The sequence below is a fragment of the Thermobia domestica genome, chromosome 8 (genome assembly GCF_964235325.1).
Source record: "Thermobia domestica chromosome 8, izTheDome1.hap1.1, whole genome shotgun sequence".
In the NCBI taxonomy this organism is placed as follows: Eukaryota; Metazoa; Arthropoda; class Insecta; order Zygentoma; family Lepismatidae; genus Thermobia; species Thermobia domestica.
In genome coordinates, this window is record NC_137461.1 from 123043496 (window position 1) to 123062688 (window position 19193).

Here is a 19193-nt window from a genome sequence, read left to right on the forward strand (position 1 = left end):
AAAAAATGTTGTGTAGTGTCATGGTGTTCAGCTGTTGTGTAAATTTCATGTTGGGATGCTACGGGAAGAGGAGTTACAGACATGAATAAAAATGCCATATTAAATGGGTGGATATGACGTAAGAATCTTTCAAGTGCGATATAAATCCCCTTGAAACAAGTAAATGTTGCACATTTCAAAATGATACTTCGCTGCAAGTGAAAATGGTGTTGCTTTATCCTTTGCATTCTTCTCTCTTGTGTGGTAATAACGTCTGAGGTGGTAAATTATAGGTATTTTGAACCACTGCCATCAGAAAAATAATATCTTAGATACTGCATTGTTTTCTTTCAAAAATGTAATCAGTCTCTTCTGAAATACAAGTACAGCATTGGTGTCATGTTGCATGCAGTCCGAAATAATGTTACAATTAGTGTGTGCGATTCCACCTGCAGAAGTTTCACGGAAATAAACAGCAAATGGATGAACAGTGGCTTGTGCCTTGTTCCAATGGAAACTTTGGACAATGACTTGCAAAATAAAGGAATAATTTTCCGCAAAGTCACATAAAACAACAACTTCATCCCCAGTTAACCCACCTTTAACGTCCTTCATATACCTTGCCTGTTGCGTTTCAATAAATGCATGTGCCTTCAAGAGTGTTAATTTAGAAATAAATAGGCCAACAAATTCGTTAGTTGGCTTCACTAACGTCTCAAGCGCACATGTATTAGAAGTCACCCACTGTTTGAAGTTAACATGTTCAATTGCATTCTGCTGTAGAACAGTATCCAGAATGCCCCTCACCTTGTTAGCCCCTGGGCATTCAGTGTACTGCTGGAAGAAGCACTACACTTCAAGTGGGATGCACATCATAACTGACAAGCAGTAGTGGTACATTGATAAGCAGACTTCCACATTTTCCAACAACTTACCCAACTTACATCCCCAACCCCCTGATATTCTGACTTTTCCAATCATTCATGTTCTGGCTTCAATGGACCCATGCACAGCTCCTGGTCGCACATATAATTTACCAGTTACAGACATTATTACCACGCAAGAGAGAATGCAAAGGATAAAGCAACATCATTTTCACTTGTAGGGGAGTATCATTTTGAAATGAGCAACATTTACTTGTTTCAAGGGGATTTATATCACACTTGAAATATTCTTACACCCATTTAATATGGCATTCTTATTGAAGTCTGTTAGGTTCATTACTTTGTAACTCCTCTTCCCGTAGCCATCCCAACATGAAATTTACACAACAGCTGGACACCATGACACTACACAACGTTAAAAAAAAAAAAAAAAAAAAAACTAAAATTAACAATGCATTTTTTTAGATATTTTAGGTCAAAGATCAGTGTGTGACCTTGACCCCCTAAAAATAACAGAAATGGTCTGAACTTTTTTTTAATTATTATTATTATTGAAAGGACATTCCTTCAGCTTTATAACAAGCCCAGCATGACGTTTCTAACTAAATCAGGAGCGAAGTTATTTTTTTTTTCTTTCAATTAGCATGTTTGCGAAAAATGGCACTTTTTTGCTAGGTTGTCGACACTGGTGACAACTACTTGTCACTGGAAGTTATAATTTGGCAAATGTTGGTTACTCCACAAGTTCTTGCTTTTCACCAACTTCCATCACAATCAGAGATTGTGAGGTTGAAAAGTCCTCTTTTTTGTGATCATTTGGCGTAGATTGACCCATTAATAATAACTTACTGCGTCCAAATGTACTTTAATTGTACTAAACTTTTTCAGCACTCTCTGCCGCCTTCGTGAGTAGCTTTGGGAAACTCACACATATCTTTTTTTCACTTTTCCGAATGTAATTTTGCAACATGAAAACAGTATAAAATAACATCCCACCAAATAATAATAATAAACTCATGTGAGGTTTCTAGAGTTACTGACGAAGGCGACAGAAAACAGTTTAGTACAATTTCTACAATATAATTTATTAAGCTGAGAAAAATGACATATGTTAGTATAAAAGCTCTTGCGTAGGTTTCATTAAAAAACTAATTTCTTTTTAAACCTAAAACCTGATGACATACGAGAATCATGCCACTTACTGAGATCAAACTTATATTAAAATATACCCTCTTTAGGTTTTTAAGATTTTTCATTATGATACTACCACGATGACAATACAGTGTATACGATATTAATGAGATATAGCCTACAGTATAATTAACTCTTAAATTTTAATTCCTGTTTAACTTAAATACTGTTCAAAGATAAGACACAGATCAATCAATAGATCACATTGACCTAAACAAACAAAATAAAACAAAAACTCACATGCGTAGTTTTCGAGGAATCTAAGAAAACAACTAACCAACTTCAATACGTTTATGTTCACGCATAATTTCAACATTGGTGAACTGATTTTGATGGTTCTTTCTTGGATTAAAAGAGTAAATATTCCCGGTGGCCTCACTAAGTTTAACGGCAGTCTTTGGAGATAGGTATGAAATACCTTAAGGTGTGGAGTGTTAAAACCGTAGTTAACCGACTTAACTTTGACATGGATGTGCCAATTTTAATGATTTTGCTTTTATTTGAAAGAATTTATTTTGTTGTTAACATATTTTTTGGAGCTAGAGCCTATAATTTTTCAATGGATGACAGATACTGTAATTCACCAATTTCATTGCGCGCAACTTCAACACGGATGTAACCATTTTGATTATTATTTTCTAGTTTCAAAAAGTGTACTTTCTCGCAGGATCCACATCAGTTTTATTAGAATGTGATAAGTCTTTGGCGGTAGATTATGAAAACTCCTCAACAGCATGGTATTAATACCGTGAGTATATTCGCGTATAATTTTATAATGCGCAAACCACCGCAACGGCTACAAAAACTGTAGAACGGTCACTGTAGAAAGGTTAAACACTGTAGAAAAGTCAGACTACATGTAGCTTGGCAAAAATTGTCTTCCTCATGTGTATGGTTCTAAAATGAAATCTTTAAGTCTTACGTCCCGCTAATGCCGGGTAGGCTAAAGAGACGGTGATGATGAAATAATGAATGAAATGGTGAAATGAATAAAGTGGGAGGAAATGGGAGAACCCTGAGAAAACCAACGCACACGGTGTTTGTCCAACACAAAGTTCACTTGACGCGAGCTGGGATCGAACCAGGGCCCCCAAGCACCAGAGGTGAACGCTCTACCACACTGAGCCACTGCAGCCCCCTTGTATGGTTGCTGAGTTATGGATGTTAACTTATCCATCACAGTTTAATACGTAGACTAGATTGAAGAAACAGTGACGTCATACTGAAAATTGCCCAAGGATGCTAAGGTGGCTTCACTCAAAATGTGAAAGAGATCATTCCGTTCTACAAAGTATAATAAAAAGCACGAAAGAAAAAGAAACTTTATGCCGCACGTTATAGTCCCCAATTTATTTCTAGAATGACTTCAAATAGGAATTGTGTACCGTATAACAATTTTCTCAATTACGTCGTATCCAATTTAACTATTTATCCTGAAGAAAGGTATTTTCAGCAGAAACGTACCATTTATCAACTGCTCACGGTAATCTATTGTACCGATTTTACAAGCAATACTACCGATACGTGAAGGACAAACAACCAGGGAGCCTCCAAGTGACATCCTGTGATCAATCTAACTAAATGTATAACCGATGTTTAACTAAATGTTTAATCTAACTAAACAGTAACTGATTTGTTCTTCTCGGGTTTCGTGTTTAGCGACTGCCTGAAGCCGAGAAGGGGCGGCTATATTACTCATGAATCGTTTCCAGAGGATAGTGGACTATTCTGCATGCAGCACAGTACCCAAATATGTCACCGATAATGGAATAATCTATGCAATCTCTTAAATCCTTTATTACCATAGCAATCCCTAGAACTTGATACCCACTCCGTTACGTTATAGTATATATGATTTTTTTTTAAAAAAAATAACTGTGAATGTAACTACTTGGATTACTGAAAATACTTACACAGCACGATCGATGGCACCAGCTTCTTTTGACAATCCCAACCCGTAATAACATAATGCACCTAATCCAAAAATAGCGCCTCCAGCCACAGCACCTTGTCCAATACTAAAAGCTGTTAAAACAAACAAATAAATAAATAAATAAAAATAATAATGCAATACATAATAATGTCTAATTTGCTACAATCCTTACTCAGAATTTCATACTTAACATGTATATGATAAGGTCGGCTCATTCCACGTCAAATCACCCAGGTCATGCCACCTAACAATCCAGATTTTGATGAAACTTCGTGTACTTGTTGACACTACTAAGGTATGAAGACCTGTAAAATTTTTCTTCCGAAATCCTAATAGTTTGTGAGAAATACAACACCAAAGTTTCAGAATTTCAGGCATCCCGGTAGTTCTCGAGGCCATCTAATATTTCGTAGAGCTTAATACAAAAATTTGTATCTCAGTATCTACGCAATGTATCACTTGGAAATTTCTACTCGAAGTTTATTTAAGTCTGTAGAGATAATAAAAAAACCCATCAAGATTGCTGTACATTAAGGGTGAAAAATGCACCCTTGCACTTCTTCTTCTTTTTTTTTTTTTTTAGTAAATTTCTAATTTTACGTAATGCGCATTATCGCTGTGAGGACCAATTACCTTGCCACTCTTTTTATTAAAAAAAAGTGAACCCTAAGGTATGTTCTAAGAGACTGTAAAATAAAATTAGTGGTTTTTTGAATGCTTCGGTTAGTAATTCTCGTTTAATCCTTCAAGGCCGATGCGCCAGGTTTTTTTTTTTTTTTTTTTTTTTTTTTTTTTTTTTTTTTTTTTTTTTCCGTCGTCGTCGTCTGTAAAGTGTTATTGCCATTGATGTGAACAACGTATTGGCACAATATTGCTCGATTCAGTCACACAGGTCTCAAGTAATCACTAAGTATACGTGTTGTTTGTGTTGAAGTGTGCGGGGGTTCAGAGGAGCGGGATAACCAGGCTAGAAACACATTTTGAAATTTTATAATACATATTTTTTTTGCTTGCCGAACTATTATATAATCAAAGTGAATTTAATGTTAAAATTGAATTAATTTTCCAAATCTACAGTCCATTACCTTTCAAATAAAGTAGAAATGAAGGTTATATAACAGTCAAGGGGAAGCCAGTGCCAGATGTAAGTCCTGCCAACCGAACTTAACCTAACCGCACGAACTAAAGTACAAGCTTTTAGTCATAATGCAAGGTTTTGTATGACCTGAAGAGTATACATTTATTTAATAAATTTGTTGATGCATGTATCTATAGTGTCAAAGATCTTATGTTCGTAGTTGTTAAATATACAGGATGTCTCAATAGTCCCCTGACATAGGGTAAGTGTTATTATCAGAGTTACAACAAAATGTAAGAGGGAAAACCGTTTCCAAATATGACGTTATCAATCGAAAGTGAAGGATATTTTTAAATCGGATTAGCCGTTTGGGCTGTACACTCTTTATGCGCCCAATGTTAAATGAAAATGTAACGTTGCCACTAATAGAGGGGCTGGGGGAAGTGGATAGATTTTGTAAAAGTATGGTGAGTGGGAGTATGGTGAATGGAAGTTGTACACATGGAGAAGCGATTATTACTTGAGAATTTAAAAGAATTGTACTCCTCATTTAAACATCAACATCCCAACATTAAAATTGGATTTTCTAAATTTTGCACGTTGCGTCCTAATTGGTGTGTATTAGCAGATTCTTTTGGGACACACACAGTGTGCGTGTGTACAATATATTATTCTCCTACTGCATGCATGTCATATAGAAGAGACATATCAAGACTTGATCCGTCATCTGGTTTGCTCTGTGTACATTCAGGATTGCATGCTGAGGCATTGTTCCGAGTGTCTCTCCAATTAAAATTTGAGGCAGCTTCTGTTTGCAAAATTCGAGGATTTTGATCCTCTGGGGAGGAAGTAACATGTTACCAGTGGGTATCAACGGACAGAACAGAATTGGTGAAAAGTAGTCACACTGGACGAGTATGTGACAATTTTGATAGGAAAGCTTGAAAAGTTTGTACCACGAAAAATTGTGATCCAGAGACAGCCGTTGTTCTGCTGGACTTTAGTGAAAATTATTTCTATACAAATCAGGACGAAGTTCATGGATATCACTGGTCTACTGATTCCTGTACCCTATACCAAACAGTACTACATTCACGTCTTCCTGGATCTGCAGACCTGACTATTTCAAGTTTTTGTGTAATATCAGATGACTTGTAACACGATGTTGCCTTTGTTTATGAGACTCAAAAACAAATAACTTCTTTTCTGAAAGAGCCATTTCCATATGTTAAAAATGTAAATTACTTTAGTGATGGATGTGCTGCGCAGTACAAGAATTGTAAAAAACTTTATGAACATGTGTTACCATTATGAGAATTTCTCCGTAAGTGCATCATGGTCAATTTTTGCTACAAGCCATGGTAAATCCCCATATGATGGTATGGTGGAACAATTAAACGTCTGCTTACTAAAGAAAGCCTTCAAAGATGTTCTGATTTTGTAAATATGTCTTCTGACATATTTAAAAAATCAGAACATCTTTGAAGGCTTTCTTTAGTAAGCAGACGTTTAATTGTCCCACCATACCATCATAGAAATTTTTACCTTCTGTAGATCTAGCATTGAACATACAAATTTCAGCTTGCTGAAAAAAGAAACTCTCATAGATATACGCAAAGAACTACAAAATCGTTTTTCTGGTGCAAAAACAATTCCTGGAACACGATCATATCATTAGTTCTCTCCTCTAAGCCAAACCTCGAATGGGAAAAAGCGAATCAGTGCTGATCCAGATTTCACTTCCATTTTCATTTTACTGAAGAAAAGACATCTTCTCGAATGAGCATCGCGGACATCATCACTAATTTGTATCTTGCACATGTTTACTATAACCATTGATTTTTTGGGTTAGCATTAACTAAAGATGAAGAGGAAAATGAAGTTTATGCACCGTTTTCGACCAGCTCCACCCTTTTACTGGCCTTGTGTAAGAAGACGTGTGCCATGTTCCGATATCCAATATTATTTGTTCTGTGTGCGCCGCCTTTACCAAAGGTATTGGAAGAGTATATTATTTTTCAGATAAGGAGGTTCAGTTTGTGGAGGAACAATACAGGTCGTGTTTTGCTTATAAGTAGCATGTTTCTTCGGTCTCAAACAGTGAAACCTAATTACTGTGACTGGTATATGCTGAGGTAAAAAATTGGTTTCATGCACAAGGAGTTTTGCATATTTCTTTGGTTATGAATTTTCAATCTAATGTAGTGGAAAAGTTCAATCATTATGTCTATAAAAAGTACGTTCCTATTTGTAAATTACGTTTATGAAGGTACGTCTTCCCAATCGAAAAATAATCCGGTATCCCCCCTCCCCCCAACTGTCACATAGCCTTCATTTCTACGTTATTTGAAAGATAATGGACTGTAGTTTTGGAAAATTAATTCAATTTTAAAATTAAATTCACTTTGATTACATAATAGTTCGGCAAGCAGAAAATATATATATATATATAATAAAATTTCGAAGGCCTGGTTATCCCGCTTCTCTGAACTCTCACACACTTCAACACAAACAACACGTATACTTAGTGATTACTTGAGATCTGTGTGACTGAATCGAGCAATAATGTGCCAATACCTTGCTCTCATTAATGGCAATAACACTTTACAGAAGACAAAAAAAGCTGGCGCACTGCCTTGAAGGGTTAAACGAAAATTACTAACCGAACCATTAAAAAAAAACAAAAAAAAAAACTAATTTTATTTTACAGTCTCTTAGAACAAAAGAGCGGCAAGGTAATGGTCCGCCTCACAGCGATAATGCGCATTATGTAAAATTAGAAATTTACACAAAAAATAACTATTTTAAGTGCCAGGATGCACTTTTCACACTTTATGTACAGCAATCTTGATAGTATTTTTTAATTATCTCTACAGACTTACATAAACTTCGAATAGAAATTTCCAAGTGATACATTGCGTAGATACTGAGATATAAATTTTTGTATTAAGCTCTACGAAATATATTAGATGGCCTCGAGAACTATCGGGATGCCTGAAATTCTGAAACTTTGGTCTTGTATTTCTCACAAACTATTAGGATTTCGGAAGAAAAATTTTACAGGTCCTCATACCATAGTAGTGTCAATAAGTACACGAAGTTTCATTAAAATCGGAATCGGTGGGTGACATTTCGGATTTTTTCTGGGTGATCTGAAGTGGAATGAGCCGGTCCTAAATTATTTGCCTCAGATTTGGGATTTGTACTGTAAGAATATGTATTACCAGGTATATTCTCTTGCCACAGGTGTTACTGTTTACCACTACTTATGTATGATTTGATTTTGACTTTCAGTTTAGCGTCCCTTTCAGCAGCAAGGCTATGTGAGACGTGTATACAGCCAACATGGGGTCCGAACTACATCAGCTTCCACCGGGAATCGAACCCAGGTCTCCCATGGTAAAGGCGCCGCTTAGTCATGAGAGAGCTCTTTATTTACGTAAGAGAGAGACATGCATGAGTTATAGGTACAAAATTTTATAATAAAAGTGACGATTTAAAATGTTCTGTACCTTTCCTACTATATACACTATGATGCAATCTTATAAATGGACATACTTTAAAATCACATACGCACATCTCCAATTAAAATAGGAACATAATCTGTTTCTGTTAGCATTACTTAAATACGAGATCGAAGAATTAATATATTTAATAGTTTTTCACATACTGAGAATTTTCAAGCATGCTGATGAAGAGCGGTTCTTCTTCGAAATATCGCAAATGATTTTCTTAATTTTATTCTTTGATCTAAAGGAATACTGAAGCGTTTCATTTGTATTTTGTGCTTGTTTAATTACTTCAAAATGCTTCCTTACATATTTAACCTGGTGTACATCATCTCAATAAGCACATTTCTACAGGTGAGTGTAAATTAAGGCTGTCAAGAAATCTACAATATTGGCTTATACGCGAACGTTCAGGAAAATTCACACAATCTTTGACTTTCTTCGAGAAAGTAGATGAAGTAATAGTCTCGTAAATAATAATAAATAAATAAAATATTTTACAAAAATAGTTTTATGTATGGTTTATTTATTTATTAAAAATAAATAAATAAATAAACCATATTTACTATGAAGTAACAAATAAAACACAGTTCTGACCAGAGCAGAATGAAATATATTAAAAACTATACTTACAATTTGTTACAGTTTCAAGGACCTAACGTCCTCTTCATCAGACACAAACACGTTAGGTCCTTGAAACTGTAACAAATTGTAAGTATAGTTTTTAATATATTTCATTCTGCTCTGGTCAGAACTGTGTTTTATTTGTTACTCTACTTATCCAGAGCCATGGAGTTTGTTCATTACTATGAAGTGAATGTAATTTTAAAAGATAAATAAGAATATTTAACCCTTTCAGTCGATCTTAGCTTTCCAGCTGATTGATCCTTGTTTTCATTATTTTTTATTCTGTTTCTTGTTAAGGATGGTAACTTAATACGTACTCAAAACAATAAAAGGTCCTTATTTTATTGACAACTTCAAATTATTGAAGAAAACCATACAATTTGTTCGATTCCATCAAGGGAAAGTACGCATCTGATTCGCATCCTTGAATCGTGTAAAACTTACTAATTTTCAATTAAAATTGCTACGCTGATTTTACTAAAGGGATATGATAGGAAACAAAAAAATCTTAGTAATGGCCATACTAGGGATGTACCGATACCACTTTTTCACCGATACCGATACCGATACTGAAGAGGCCGATACTGCCGTTACCGATATTAGATATAAGGCCAAAATTTGACATACAAAGATAAAAAGCAGAATTTCGTATTAGGTTCAACATAAAAAATTATATTTCCTCTAAATTTAATCCAGCTCACATAAAATGAACTAAAAAACAGCAAATACTTATATAATTATATCAATTCTAAGAGTCAGTAATCGATGTTTAGAGTGATAATGTACTTTGATAATTGCATTGCATTTACTAGTCCCTATTTCATACATATAGTGGCGGTGATTGGACGTTAAAAGTGGGGGAGCAAGATATAATCTGAATATCTGTATATTAATATCAACTTTCCTGATTGTTTCTAACACTTTGACGAAAGGTTGTATAATCAGTAGGATACTATTTTACAATTAAAATACCGTATAAGACATTTCATATTTTATTAAGTAAATTGGCAAGAGCCCTTTGTACTTTTAAACAACGAAGATCTAAGAAAAGATTTGATTCCTTGCTCATGAACATCTCAAAATTCTGTCTAGAAAATAGTGTGATTCGGCCAGCGGCCAGTTAGTTAGTGGCCACCGGTTACTATTTAGTACCAAAATGTTCACCATCCTCTTAGGTATTGATCAATACCAATATAATCTCTCTGACTTACCGTTCCCAAGATACTGGCTAAAAAGTTCCGATTTCGGGAGATTTAAGAAGCCGTATCCCATATCTCGAGAACCGTAAGTCATAGAGAAATGATATTGGTATTGATCAATTCCTAAGAGGTTGGTAAACAGTTTGGTACATATTTAACCTGGTGTACATCATCTCAATAAGCACATTCCTACAGGTGAGTGTAAGTTAAGGCTGTCAAGAAATCTACAATATTGGTTTATACAATAACATTCAGGAAATATTGGCTTATACGCAAACGTTCAGGAAAACACAATCTTTGACTTTCTTCGAGTGTCCGGTGGCTACCATTCCCCAGATACTGACCAAAAGAGTTCCGATTTCGGGAGATTTAAGGAGCCATATCTCGGGAACCGTAAGTCATAGAGAGATTATATTGGTGTTGATCAACACCTAAGAAGATAGTAAACATTTTGTTAACAAACAGTAACCGGTGGCCACTGGTGATATCTTCATTTTCAATATATATACGGTGATAAACAGTGACAGCTCAATATAGCTAATTCAACAGATCCCCTAATACGCAGGTTCCAAATATGTAAATATACTAACTCTTGAATTTAATCAAATACATTTAATATACAATTTCATATAAATTTCGAAAAAAATCTTTTTAAGCTCATTAAGGCAATGCTCTTTGAGCATTCTCAATTGTTTCTTTCTTGTTTTCTGTTAAAAGAAAAAGCCAACGAAAAGGGGTTTGCTGCGTCTGCAAAATGAGCATTGTTGTGTCTGCTAGTTAAAAAAAAGAAAGATTTTTCTTTCACCAATAATTTGTAACAGCGGAATATCACAAATGCCGTAGGCAAAACAATGAAAAAGGTAGAAGCTGATTCTTATTACTTTCCTTACTATTAGAACGAAGAAAAGACATTTAGGAACTGTCGATTTTTGTGCAATTAAAAAATAACTTGTGGAAGACTTTTCTTGTTTTGCGAAATGTTATCTCAATTAGTTTCAAAGCGGCTGATTAAGATATGAAAGTACCCTTGTAAGAAGAAATGAAAGTACCCTGGAATTGTTGCGCTACAAAAGGTTAACTTTCGGGCCATTTTCCGTAGCAATTAAAACATAATTCCTGTAGTTTTCTTAACTCCCCAGGAAGACAAATAACCAATACGTACTCACGCAATGACAAATATTATATGGCACCATAAAAAAAAAAAAAAAAAAAAAAAAAAAAAAAAAAAAAAAAAAAACAGTAATACACACAAAACTTTTAATGAACAAACTCCATGGCTCTGGATAAGTAGAGTAACAAATAAAACACAGTTCTGACCAGAGCAGAATGAAATATATTAAAAACTATACTTACAATGTGTTACAGTTTCAAGGACCTAACGTCTTCTTCATCAGACACAAACACTGAGAAAAGACAGGTGACAGCAGATCTTATATACATGAGAAAGTGAAAGGCCACGCCCCTTCTTCTCTCTCATTGGTCGGAGGGAACCAATGAGGATAAAGTCAATTCCGCGCGAACAGAAAAATATAATGAGCCCTTTCACTTTTCTAACAGTTCTTTAATGAGATGACATACAAAGAAAGTAAATAACAAATAGAAAATATTAAATAAGAAAAAAATAACTAAATATATATATAAATATATAAATTTAAATAAATAAATAAATATTAATAGCCTATATGCACTTTTCTTGTTCCTTTTCTATCACATCCAACAATTTCTCCCATTGCTCGTGTATATTCATACCGCTTGTCCAATTCATTAGGTTCTCCTCTTGTTCTCTCTTTATTCTTCTAGCCTCTTTCCACTTTCTAATAATCTTCCTCTTCTCTCTCTCTAAACCCCTAGCTCCCTCCCAGTCTATTTTATGTCCCGTTTCCTTCACATGTTTGTATATAGCGTTATTATCTCTTTTCAGTCTAACATCATCCTTATGTTGTTTTAATCTGTCCATAAGCCTTTTTCCCGTCTCCCCTATGTATTTCATGTCACACTCACTACACTTCACTTCATATATCACTCCTTCTTCCCGCTCCTCTATATGATTTTCCTCCTTTTCTATAAGTCTTCACACCACCTTTTCCTTAATAACTTCTTCAGCACTTCGGTCTTTTCGCCTATGCTCTGAATGCCATACCACTTCTTGTCTTCCTCTTCTTTCCTATCCATATTATCTTCTTTTCTCTTTCTCCTAAACTGCTCTATCCTATATCCATTATTGTTCAATTGTTTGTAGAATTTTTCCAAATCTTTTTTCTTTCCCTCTTCCTCGCTGTTGATGTTTTCTATCTTCCTTTCCATGTTCCTAATGAAATTTTTCTTAGTTGCTTTGTCTACATCACTTCTCCAGTGGCAATAAATACCTCCCAACACGGTTACTGATACCAACTAGTAGTCACTTTCTCACCTTGCTTCTCTATCTTCATATCCATGAAATTGATAGAGTTATTTTCTTCAACTTCTAATTCTAACCTTATGCCTTTCTCTTGGTCTTCTATACTTTCAACATATTTCTCCAGTTGATTTCTATTCCCTGTCCATATGCCTAAACAATCAACAACATACCTGCAAAAGAATAGTAACTTTCCTCCTGCTTGTTCTGTCACTTTTTTCTCCCACTTGTTCATTACTATTTCCGCTAGAACTGGACTCAGCTTGGATCCAATGCTTAAATCTTCTTTTATCTTCACTAGTCTTTCTCCAATTATGCAATAGCTATTTTCCCACAAAGTCTTAAGCGCTCTTATGACTTTCTCTTTTTTCCACTGACTTATAACTTTCCCTTCCATCTCCTCTTCTATTGCCTTTATGACATAATCCCTTCTTATACTGGTGAACATGGCTTTAACATCTACACTAAACATTAACACTTTCTCCTGATTCCACTTAATCTCATCTATCCTCTTCCTCAATTCTTCCGTGTTCTTCACTCTGCATGTCTTTTGTCCTTCTCTGATTTCGTCCATTATCTCTCTTAATTTCTCCTCTAGTGGTTCAAAATAGTTACCTCTGCAGTCCAGTACTGGTCTTAGCTTCACGTCCTTCTTATTTATTTTAGGAAAACCTTTCATGACAGGAATCCTTCCTTTTTTGTTGATCATCTTTTTAATCCCCGCCTTTTTACCTTCTTGTACTATCTTTTTCAACACTTCATCTTTCATGTCCTTGTTACCGACTACCTCATATGTCTGATCACATAACTCCCCTAGCTTCTCCTGGTACCATCCTTTCTCCATTCTACCAACGCGCCTCCTTTGTCCGCCTATTCCACTACGATATCCTTTCTTTTCCTTAATCTTTTCAGTCCTTCCTTCTCTTCTTTCCTTAAGTTACTCTCCTTCTTGTTCATATTCTGCCTAACAATCGACAATGCTTTTTTCCTTATTCTCTCTCTTTCGTCCTTATCCTTTATGTCTACAATGGCTTGTTCTACTGTGTACACCAATTCCTTCTTGTCCACTTCTTCCTCTTTAACCTTAAATTTATGTCCTAGACTTAAGCACTTCTTCTCTTCTTCCGATAAAACTATGTCACCTATCACTACCACTCTGTTCCTATTATCCTTTTCTTCTCTCCAACCTAGCAATCTTCCTTTGTTGGCTAATCTGGTATTAACTTTTTCTTCAAAACTCCTTTCCCATTCTCTTAGATCTCTTATCACTGCTTCTCTCATAAAAATACTGACACCGTCCTTTATATGTTCCATAAGTTGGTTAGACACTTTCTCACTTGTTTTCACTTCCTTACTTCTTTTCCTTATGACGTCCCAGATTACTTCTTTTTCAATTTTCTTAACTAGTTTCTTGAACCTCACTGATTCACACACTAATCCTTTCTTTCTCACCCGTAGACCTTTTGGAGTAATTCCCTCTTCCAGACACCTCCTCAAGAACTTGATCTGCTGCACATACGAGATTTCCTTCCTCCTTTTGTCTTTCCACGTGTTAATCCTCCTTTTCAGACTTGGAGGTAGATCATAATGAACAAACTCCATGGCTCTGGATAAGTAGAGTAACAAATAAAACACAGTTCTGACCAGAGCAGAATGAAATATATTAAAAACTATACTTACAATGTGTTACAGTTTCAAGGACCTAACGTCCTCTTCATCAGACACAAACACTGAGAAAAGACAGGTGACAGCAGATCTTATATACATGAGAAAGTGAAAGGCCACGCCCCTTCTTCTCTCTCATTGGTCGGAGGGAACCAATGAGGATAAAGTCAATTCCACGCAAACAGAAAAATATAATGAGCCCTTTCACTTTTCTAACAGTTCTTTAATGAGATGACATACAAAGAAAGTAAATAACAAATAGAAAATATTAAATAAGAAAAAATAACTAAATATATATATAAATATATAAATTTAAATAAATAAATAAATAAATATTAATAGCCTATATGCACTTTTCTTGTTCCTTTTCTATCACATCCAACAATTTCTCCCATTGCTCGTGTATATTCATACCGCTTGTCCAATTCATTAGGTTCTCCTCTTGTTCTCTCTTTATTCTTCTAGCCTCTTTCCACTTTCTAATAATCTTCCTCTTCTCTCTCTCTAAACCCCTAGCTCCCTCCCAGTCTATTTTATGGGTTAGAGAGAGGGGTTAGGGAGCTAGGGGTTTAGAGAGAGAGAAGAGGAAGATTATTAGAAAGTGGAAAGAGGCTAGAAGAATAAAGAGATAACAAGAGGAGAACCTAATGAATTGGACAAGCGGTATGAATATACACGAGCAATGGGAGAAATTGTTGGATGTGATAGAAAAGGAACAAGAAAAGTGCATATAGGCTATTAATATTTATTTATTTATTTATTTAAATTTATATATTTATATATATATATTTAGTTATTTTTTCTTATTTAATATTTTCTATTTATTTACTTTCTTTGTATGTCATCTCATTAAAGAACTGTTAGAAAAGTGAAAGGGCTCATTATATTTTTCTGTTCGCGCGGAATTGACTTTATCCTCATTGGTTCCCTCCGACCAATGAGAGAGAAGAAGGGGCGTGGCCTTTCACTTTCTCATGTATATAAGATCTGCTGTCACCTGTCTTTTCTCAGTGTTTGTGTCTGATGAAGAAGACGTTAGGTCCTTGAAACTGTAACACATTGTAAGTATAGTTTTTAATATATTTCATTCTGCTCTGGTCAGAACTGTGTTTTATTTGTTACTCTACTTATCCAGAGCCATGGAGTTTGTTCATTATGATCTACCTCCAAGTCTGAAAAGGAGGATTAACACGTGGAAAGACAAAAGGAGGAAGGAAATCTCGTATGTGCAGCAGATCAAGTTCTTGAGGAGGTGTCTGGAAGAGGGAATTACTCCAAAAGGTCTACGGGTGAGAAAGAAAGGATTAGTGTGTGAATCAGTGAGGTTCAAGAAACTAGTTAAGAAAATTGAAAAAGAAGTAATCTGGGACGTCATAAGGAAAAGAAGTAAGGAAGTGAAAACAAGTGAGAAAGTGTCTAACCAACTTATGGAACATATAAAGGACGGTATCAGTATTTTTATGAGAGAAGCAGTGATAAAGAGATCTAAGAGAATGGGAGAGGAGTTTTGAAGAAAAAGTTAATACCAGATTAGCCAACAAAGGAAGATTGTTAGGTTGGAGAGAAGAAAAGGATAATAGGAACAGAGTGGTAGTGATAGGTGACATAGTTTTATCGGAAGAAGAGAAGAAGTGCTTAAGTCTAGGACATAAATTTAAGGTTAAAGAGGAAGAAGTGGACAAGAAGGAATTGGTGTACACAGTAGAACAAGCCATTGTAGACATAAAGGATAAGGACGAAAGAGAGAGAATAAGGAAAAAAGCATTGTCGATTGTTAGGCAGAATATGAACAAGAAGGAGAGTAACTTAAGGAAAGAAGAGAAGGAAGGACTGAAAAGATTAAGGAAAAGAAAGGATATCGTAGTGGAACAGGCGGACAAAGGAGGCGCGTTGGTAGAATGGAGAAAGGATGGTACCAGGAGAAGCTAGGGGAGTTATGTGATCAGACATATGAGGTAGTCGGTAACAAGGACATGAAAGATGAAGTGTTGAAAAAGATAGTACAAGAAGGTAAAAAGGCGGGGAATAAAAAGATGATCAACAAAAAAGGAAGGATTCCTGTCATGAAAGGTTTTCCTAAAATAAATAAGAAGGACGTGAAGCTAAGACCAGTACTGGACTGCAGAGGTAACTATTTTGAACCACTAGAGGAGAAATTAAGAGAGATAATGGACGAAATCAGAGAAGGACAAAAGACATGCAGAGTGAAGAACACGGAAGAATTGAGGAAGAGGATAGATGAGATTAAGTGGAATCAGGAGAAAGTGTTAATGTTTAGTGTAGATGTTAAAGCCATGTTCACCAGTATAAGAAGGGATTATGTCATAAAGGCAATAGAAGAGGAGATGGAAGGGAAAGTTATAAGTCAGTGGAAAAAAGAGAAAGTCATAAGAGCGCTTAAGACTTTGTGGGAAAATAGCTATTGCATAATTGGAGAAAGACTAGTGAAGATAAAAGAAGATTTAAGCATTGGATCCAAGCTGAGTCCAGTTCTAGCGGAAATAGTAATGAACAAGTGGGAGAAAAAAGTGACAGAACAAGCAGGAGGAAAGTTACTATTCTTTTGCAGGTATGTTGTTGATTGTTTAGGCATATGGACAGGGAATAGAAATCAACTGGAGAAATATGTTGAAAGTATAGAAGACCAAGAGAAAGGCATAAGGTTAGAATTAGAAGTTGAAGAAAATAACTCTATCAATTTCATGGATATGAAGATAGAGAAGCAAGGTGAGAAAGTGACTACTAGTTGGTATCAGAAACCGTGTTGGGCAGGTATTTATTGCCACTGGAGAAGTGATGTAGACAAAGCAACTAAGAAGAATTTCATTAGGAACATGGAAAGGAAGATAGAAAACATCAACAGCGAGGAAGAGGGAAAGAAAAAAGATTTGGAAAAATTCTACAAACAATTGAACAATAATGGATATAGGATAGAGCAGTTTAGGAGAAAGAGAAAAGAAGATAATATGGATAGGAAAGAAGAGGAAGACAAGAAGTGGTATGGCATTTAGAGCATAGGCGAAAAGACCGAAGTGCTGAAGAAGTTATTAAGGAAAAGGTGGTGTGAAGACTTATAGAAAAGGAGGAAAATCATATAGAGGAGCAGGAAGAAGGAGTGATATATGAAGTGAAGTGTAGTGAGTGTGACATGAAATACATAGGGGAGACGGGAAAAGGCTTATGGACAGATTAAAACAACATAAGGATGATGTTAGAATGAAAAGAGATAATAACGCTATATACAAACATGTGAAGGAAACGGGACATAAAATAGACTGGGAGGGAGCTAGGGGTTTAGAGAGAGAGAAGAGGAAGATTATTAGAAAGTGGAAAGAGGCTAGAAGAATAAAGAGAGAACAAGAGGAGAACCTAATGAATTGGACAAGCGGTATGAATATACACGAGCAATGGGAGAAATTGTTGGATGTGATAGAAAAGGAACAAGAAAAGTGCATATAGGCTATTAATATTTATTTATTTATTTATTTAAATTTATATATTTATATATATATATTTAGTTATTTTTTTCTTATTTAATATTTTCTATTTATTTACTTTCTTTGTATGTCATCTCATTAAAGAACTGTTAGAAAAGTGAAAGGGCTCATTATATTTTTCTGTTCGCGCGGAATTGACTTTATCCTCATTGGTTCCCTCCGACCAATGAGAGAGAAGAAGGGGCGTGGCCTTTCACTTTCGCATGTATATAAGATCTGCTGTCACCTGTCTTTTCTCAGTGTTTGTGTCTGATGAAGAAGACGTTAGGTCTTTGAAACTGTAACACATTGTAAGTATAGTTTTTAATATATTTCATTCTGCTCTGGTCAGAACTGTGTTTTATTTGTTACAAAACTTTTACATTTACAAATGAAACTATATACATTAGGAGGTCACTTCAAAAAAGTAGGAGGAAATGTCCCTTCTGCCCCTCTAATCGCCGTCCCTGTATACATACAATGCAAACTGATACTACCGTTACAAATTTTTATTGTTTCAAACGCGTGGTGAACCAGGTATTGCTGTGTACACAATTAAATATAAGAGGGTTATTTAAGCGAAGTCAAAAACGATAAAACTATTTAGCCATCAATTTTAGAACTAATTGTTTTTAACCAGTAAATAGGAGAAAATAATGACAAAGTGCATGTCTTGTGGGTTTGTTCCATGGCATCTTCTTCTCAATCGAAACCTCTGTCTCGTTTGGGATTCAAATGACGCCCATGCTATCCTGACCATGGGCGCCCGAAGAGGAAGAGCAAGGTGAGGCCCGGCCCCTGCTCACGAAAATGTATACGTAATATAGCAAACCACGTATATTAAATACCAGACGTAATATAGCAACCACGGAATGAGCCTTTCCTAGAAAATTTTCTTCGGGCGCCAATGATCCTGACTGAGGACCTTTGGCTTTTCTTCACCAGTGTTTTCGTATGGAGGGACTAAAAATATCAGCTGAGTACGAATAGTGCAAAGGCATACACATGCATAAAGAAATCGATAAAATATAAGTGTCAATGTTAATACTAAAAAATTGAAAATAGTTAGGAAAATGTATCGGTGTCCTTTTGCCGATACCGATATATCGGTACGTCCATAGTGGTCCAGACACTCTGTAAGAGCTGGAATCAGACGTACAGTCTTCAAAAAGTTTCCGGCACTCACTCTACGTTAGAAGGAAATGTTGCGTCAGCCATACGAAGACAACTCTGATAATTTCGCTCTCTAAATAAAGA

The 19193-nt window shown here is 35.4% G+C and overlaps 1 protein-coding gene across 2 annotated transcripts in view; it reads right to left on the reverse strand.

The window, feature by feature from the left end:
* LOC145693193 (growth hormone-inducible transmembrane protein-like) overlaps nucleotides 1–19193 on the reverse strand; it is a 48570-nt gene that overhangs the window by 17258 nt on the left and 12119 nt on the right. For both annotated transcript variants that reach the window (XM_081768972.1, XM_081768971.1), the window contains exon 3: nucleotides 3968–4079. In XM_081768972.1, coding sequence (XP_081625098.1) covers nucleotides 3968–4079 — 112 coding nt within the window. The remainder of the gene's footprint in view (nucleotides 1–3967; nucleotides 4080–19193) is intronic.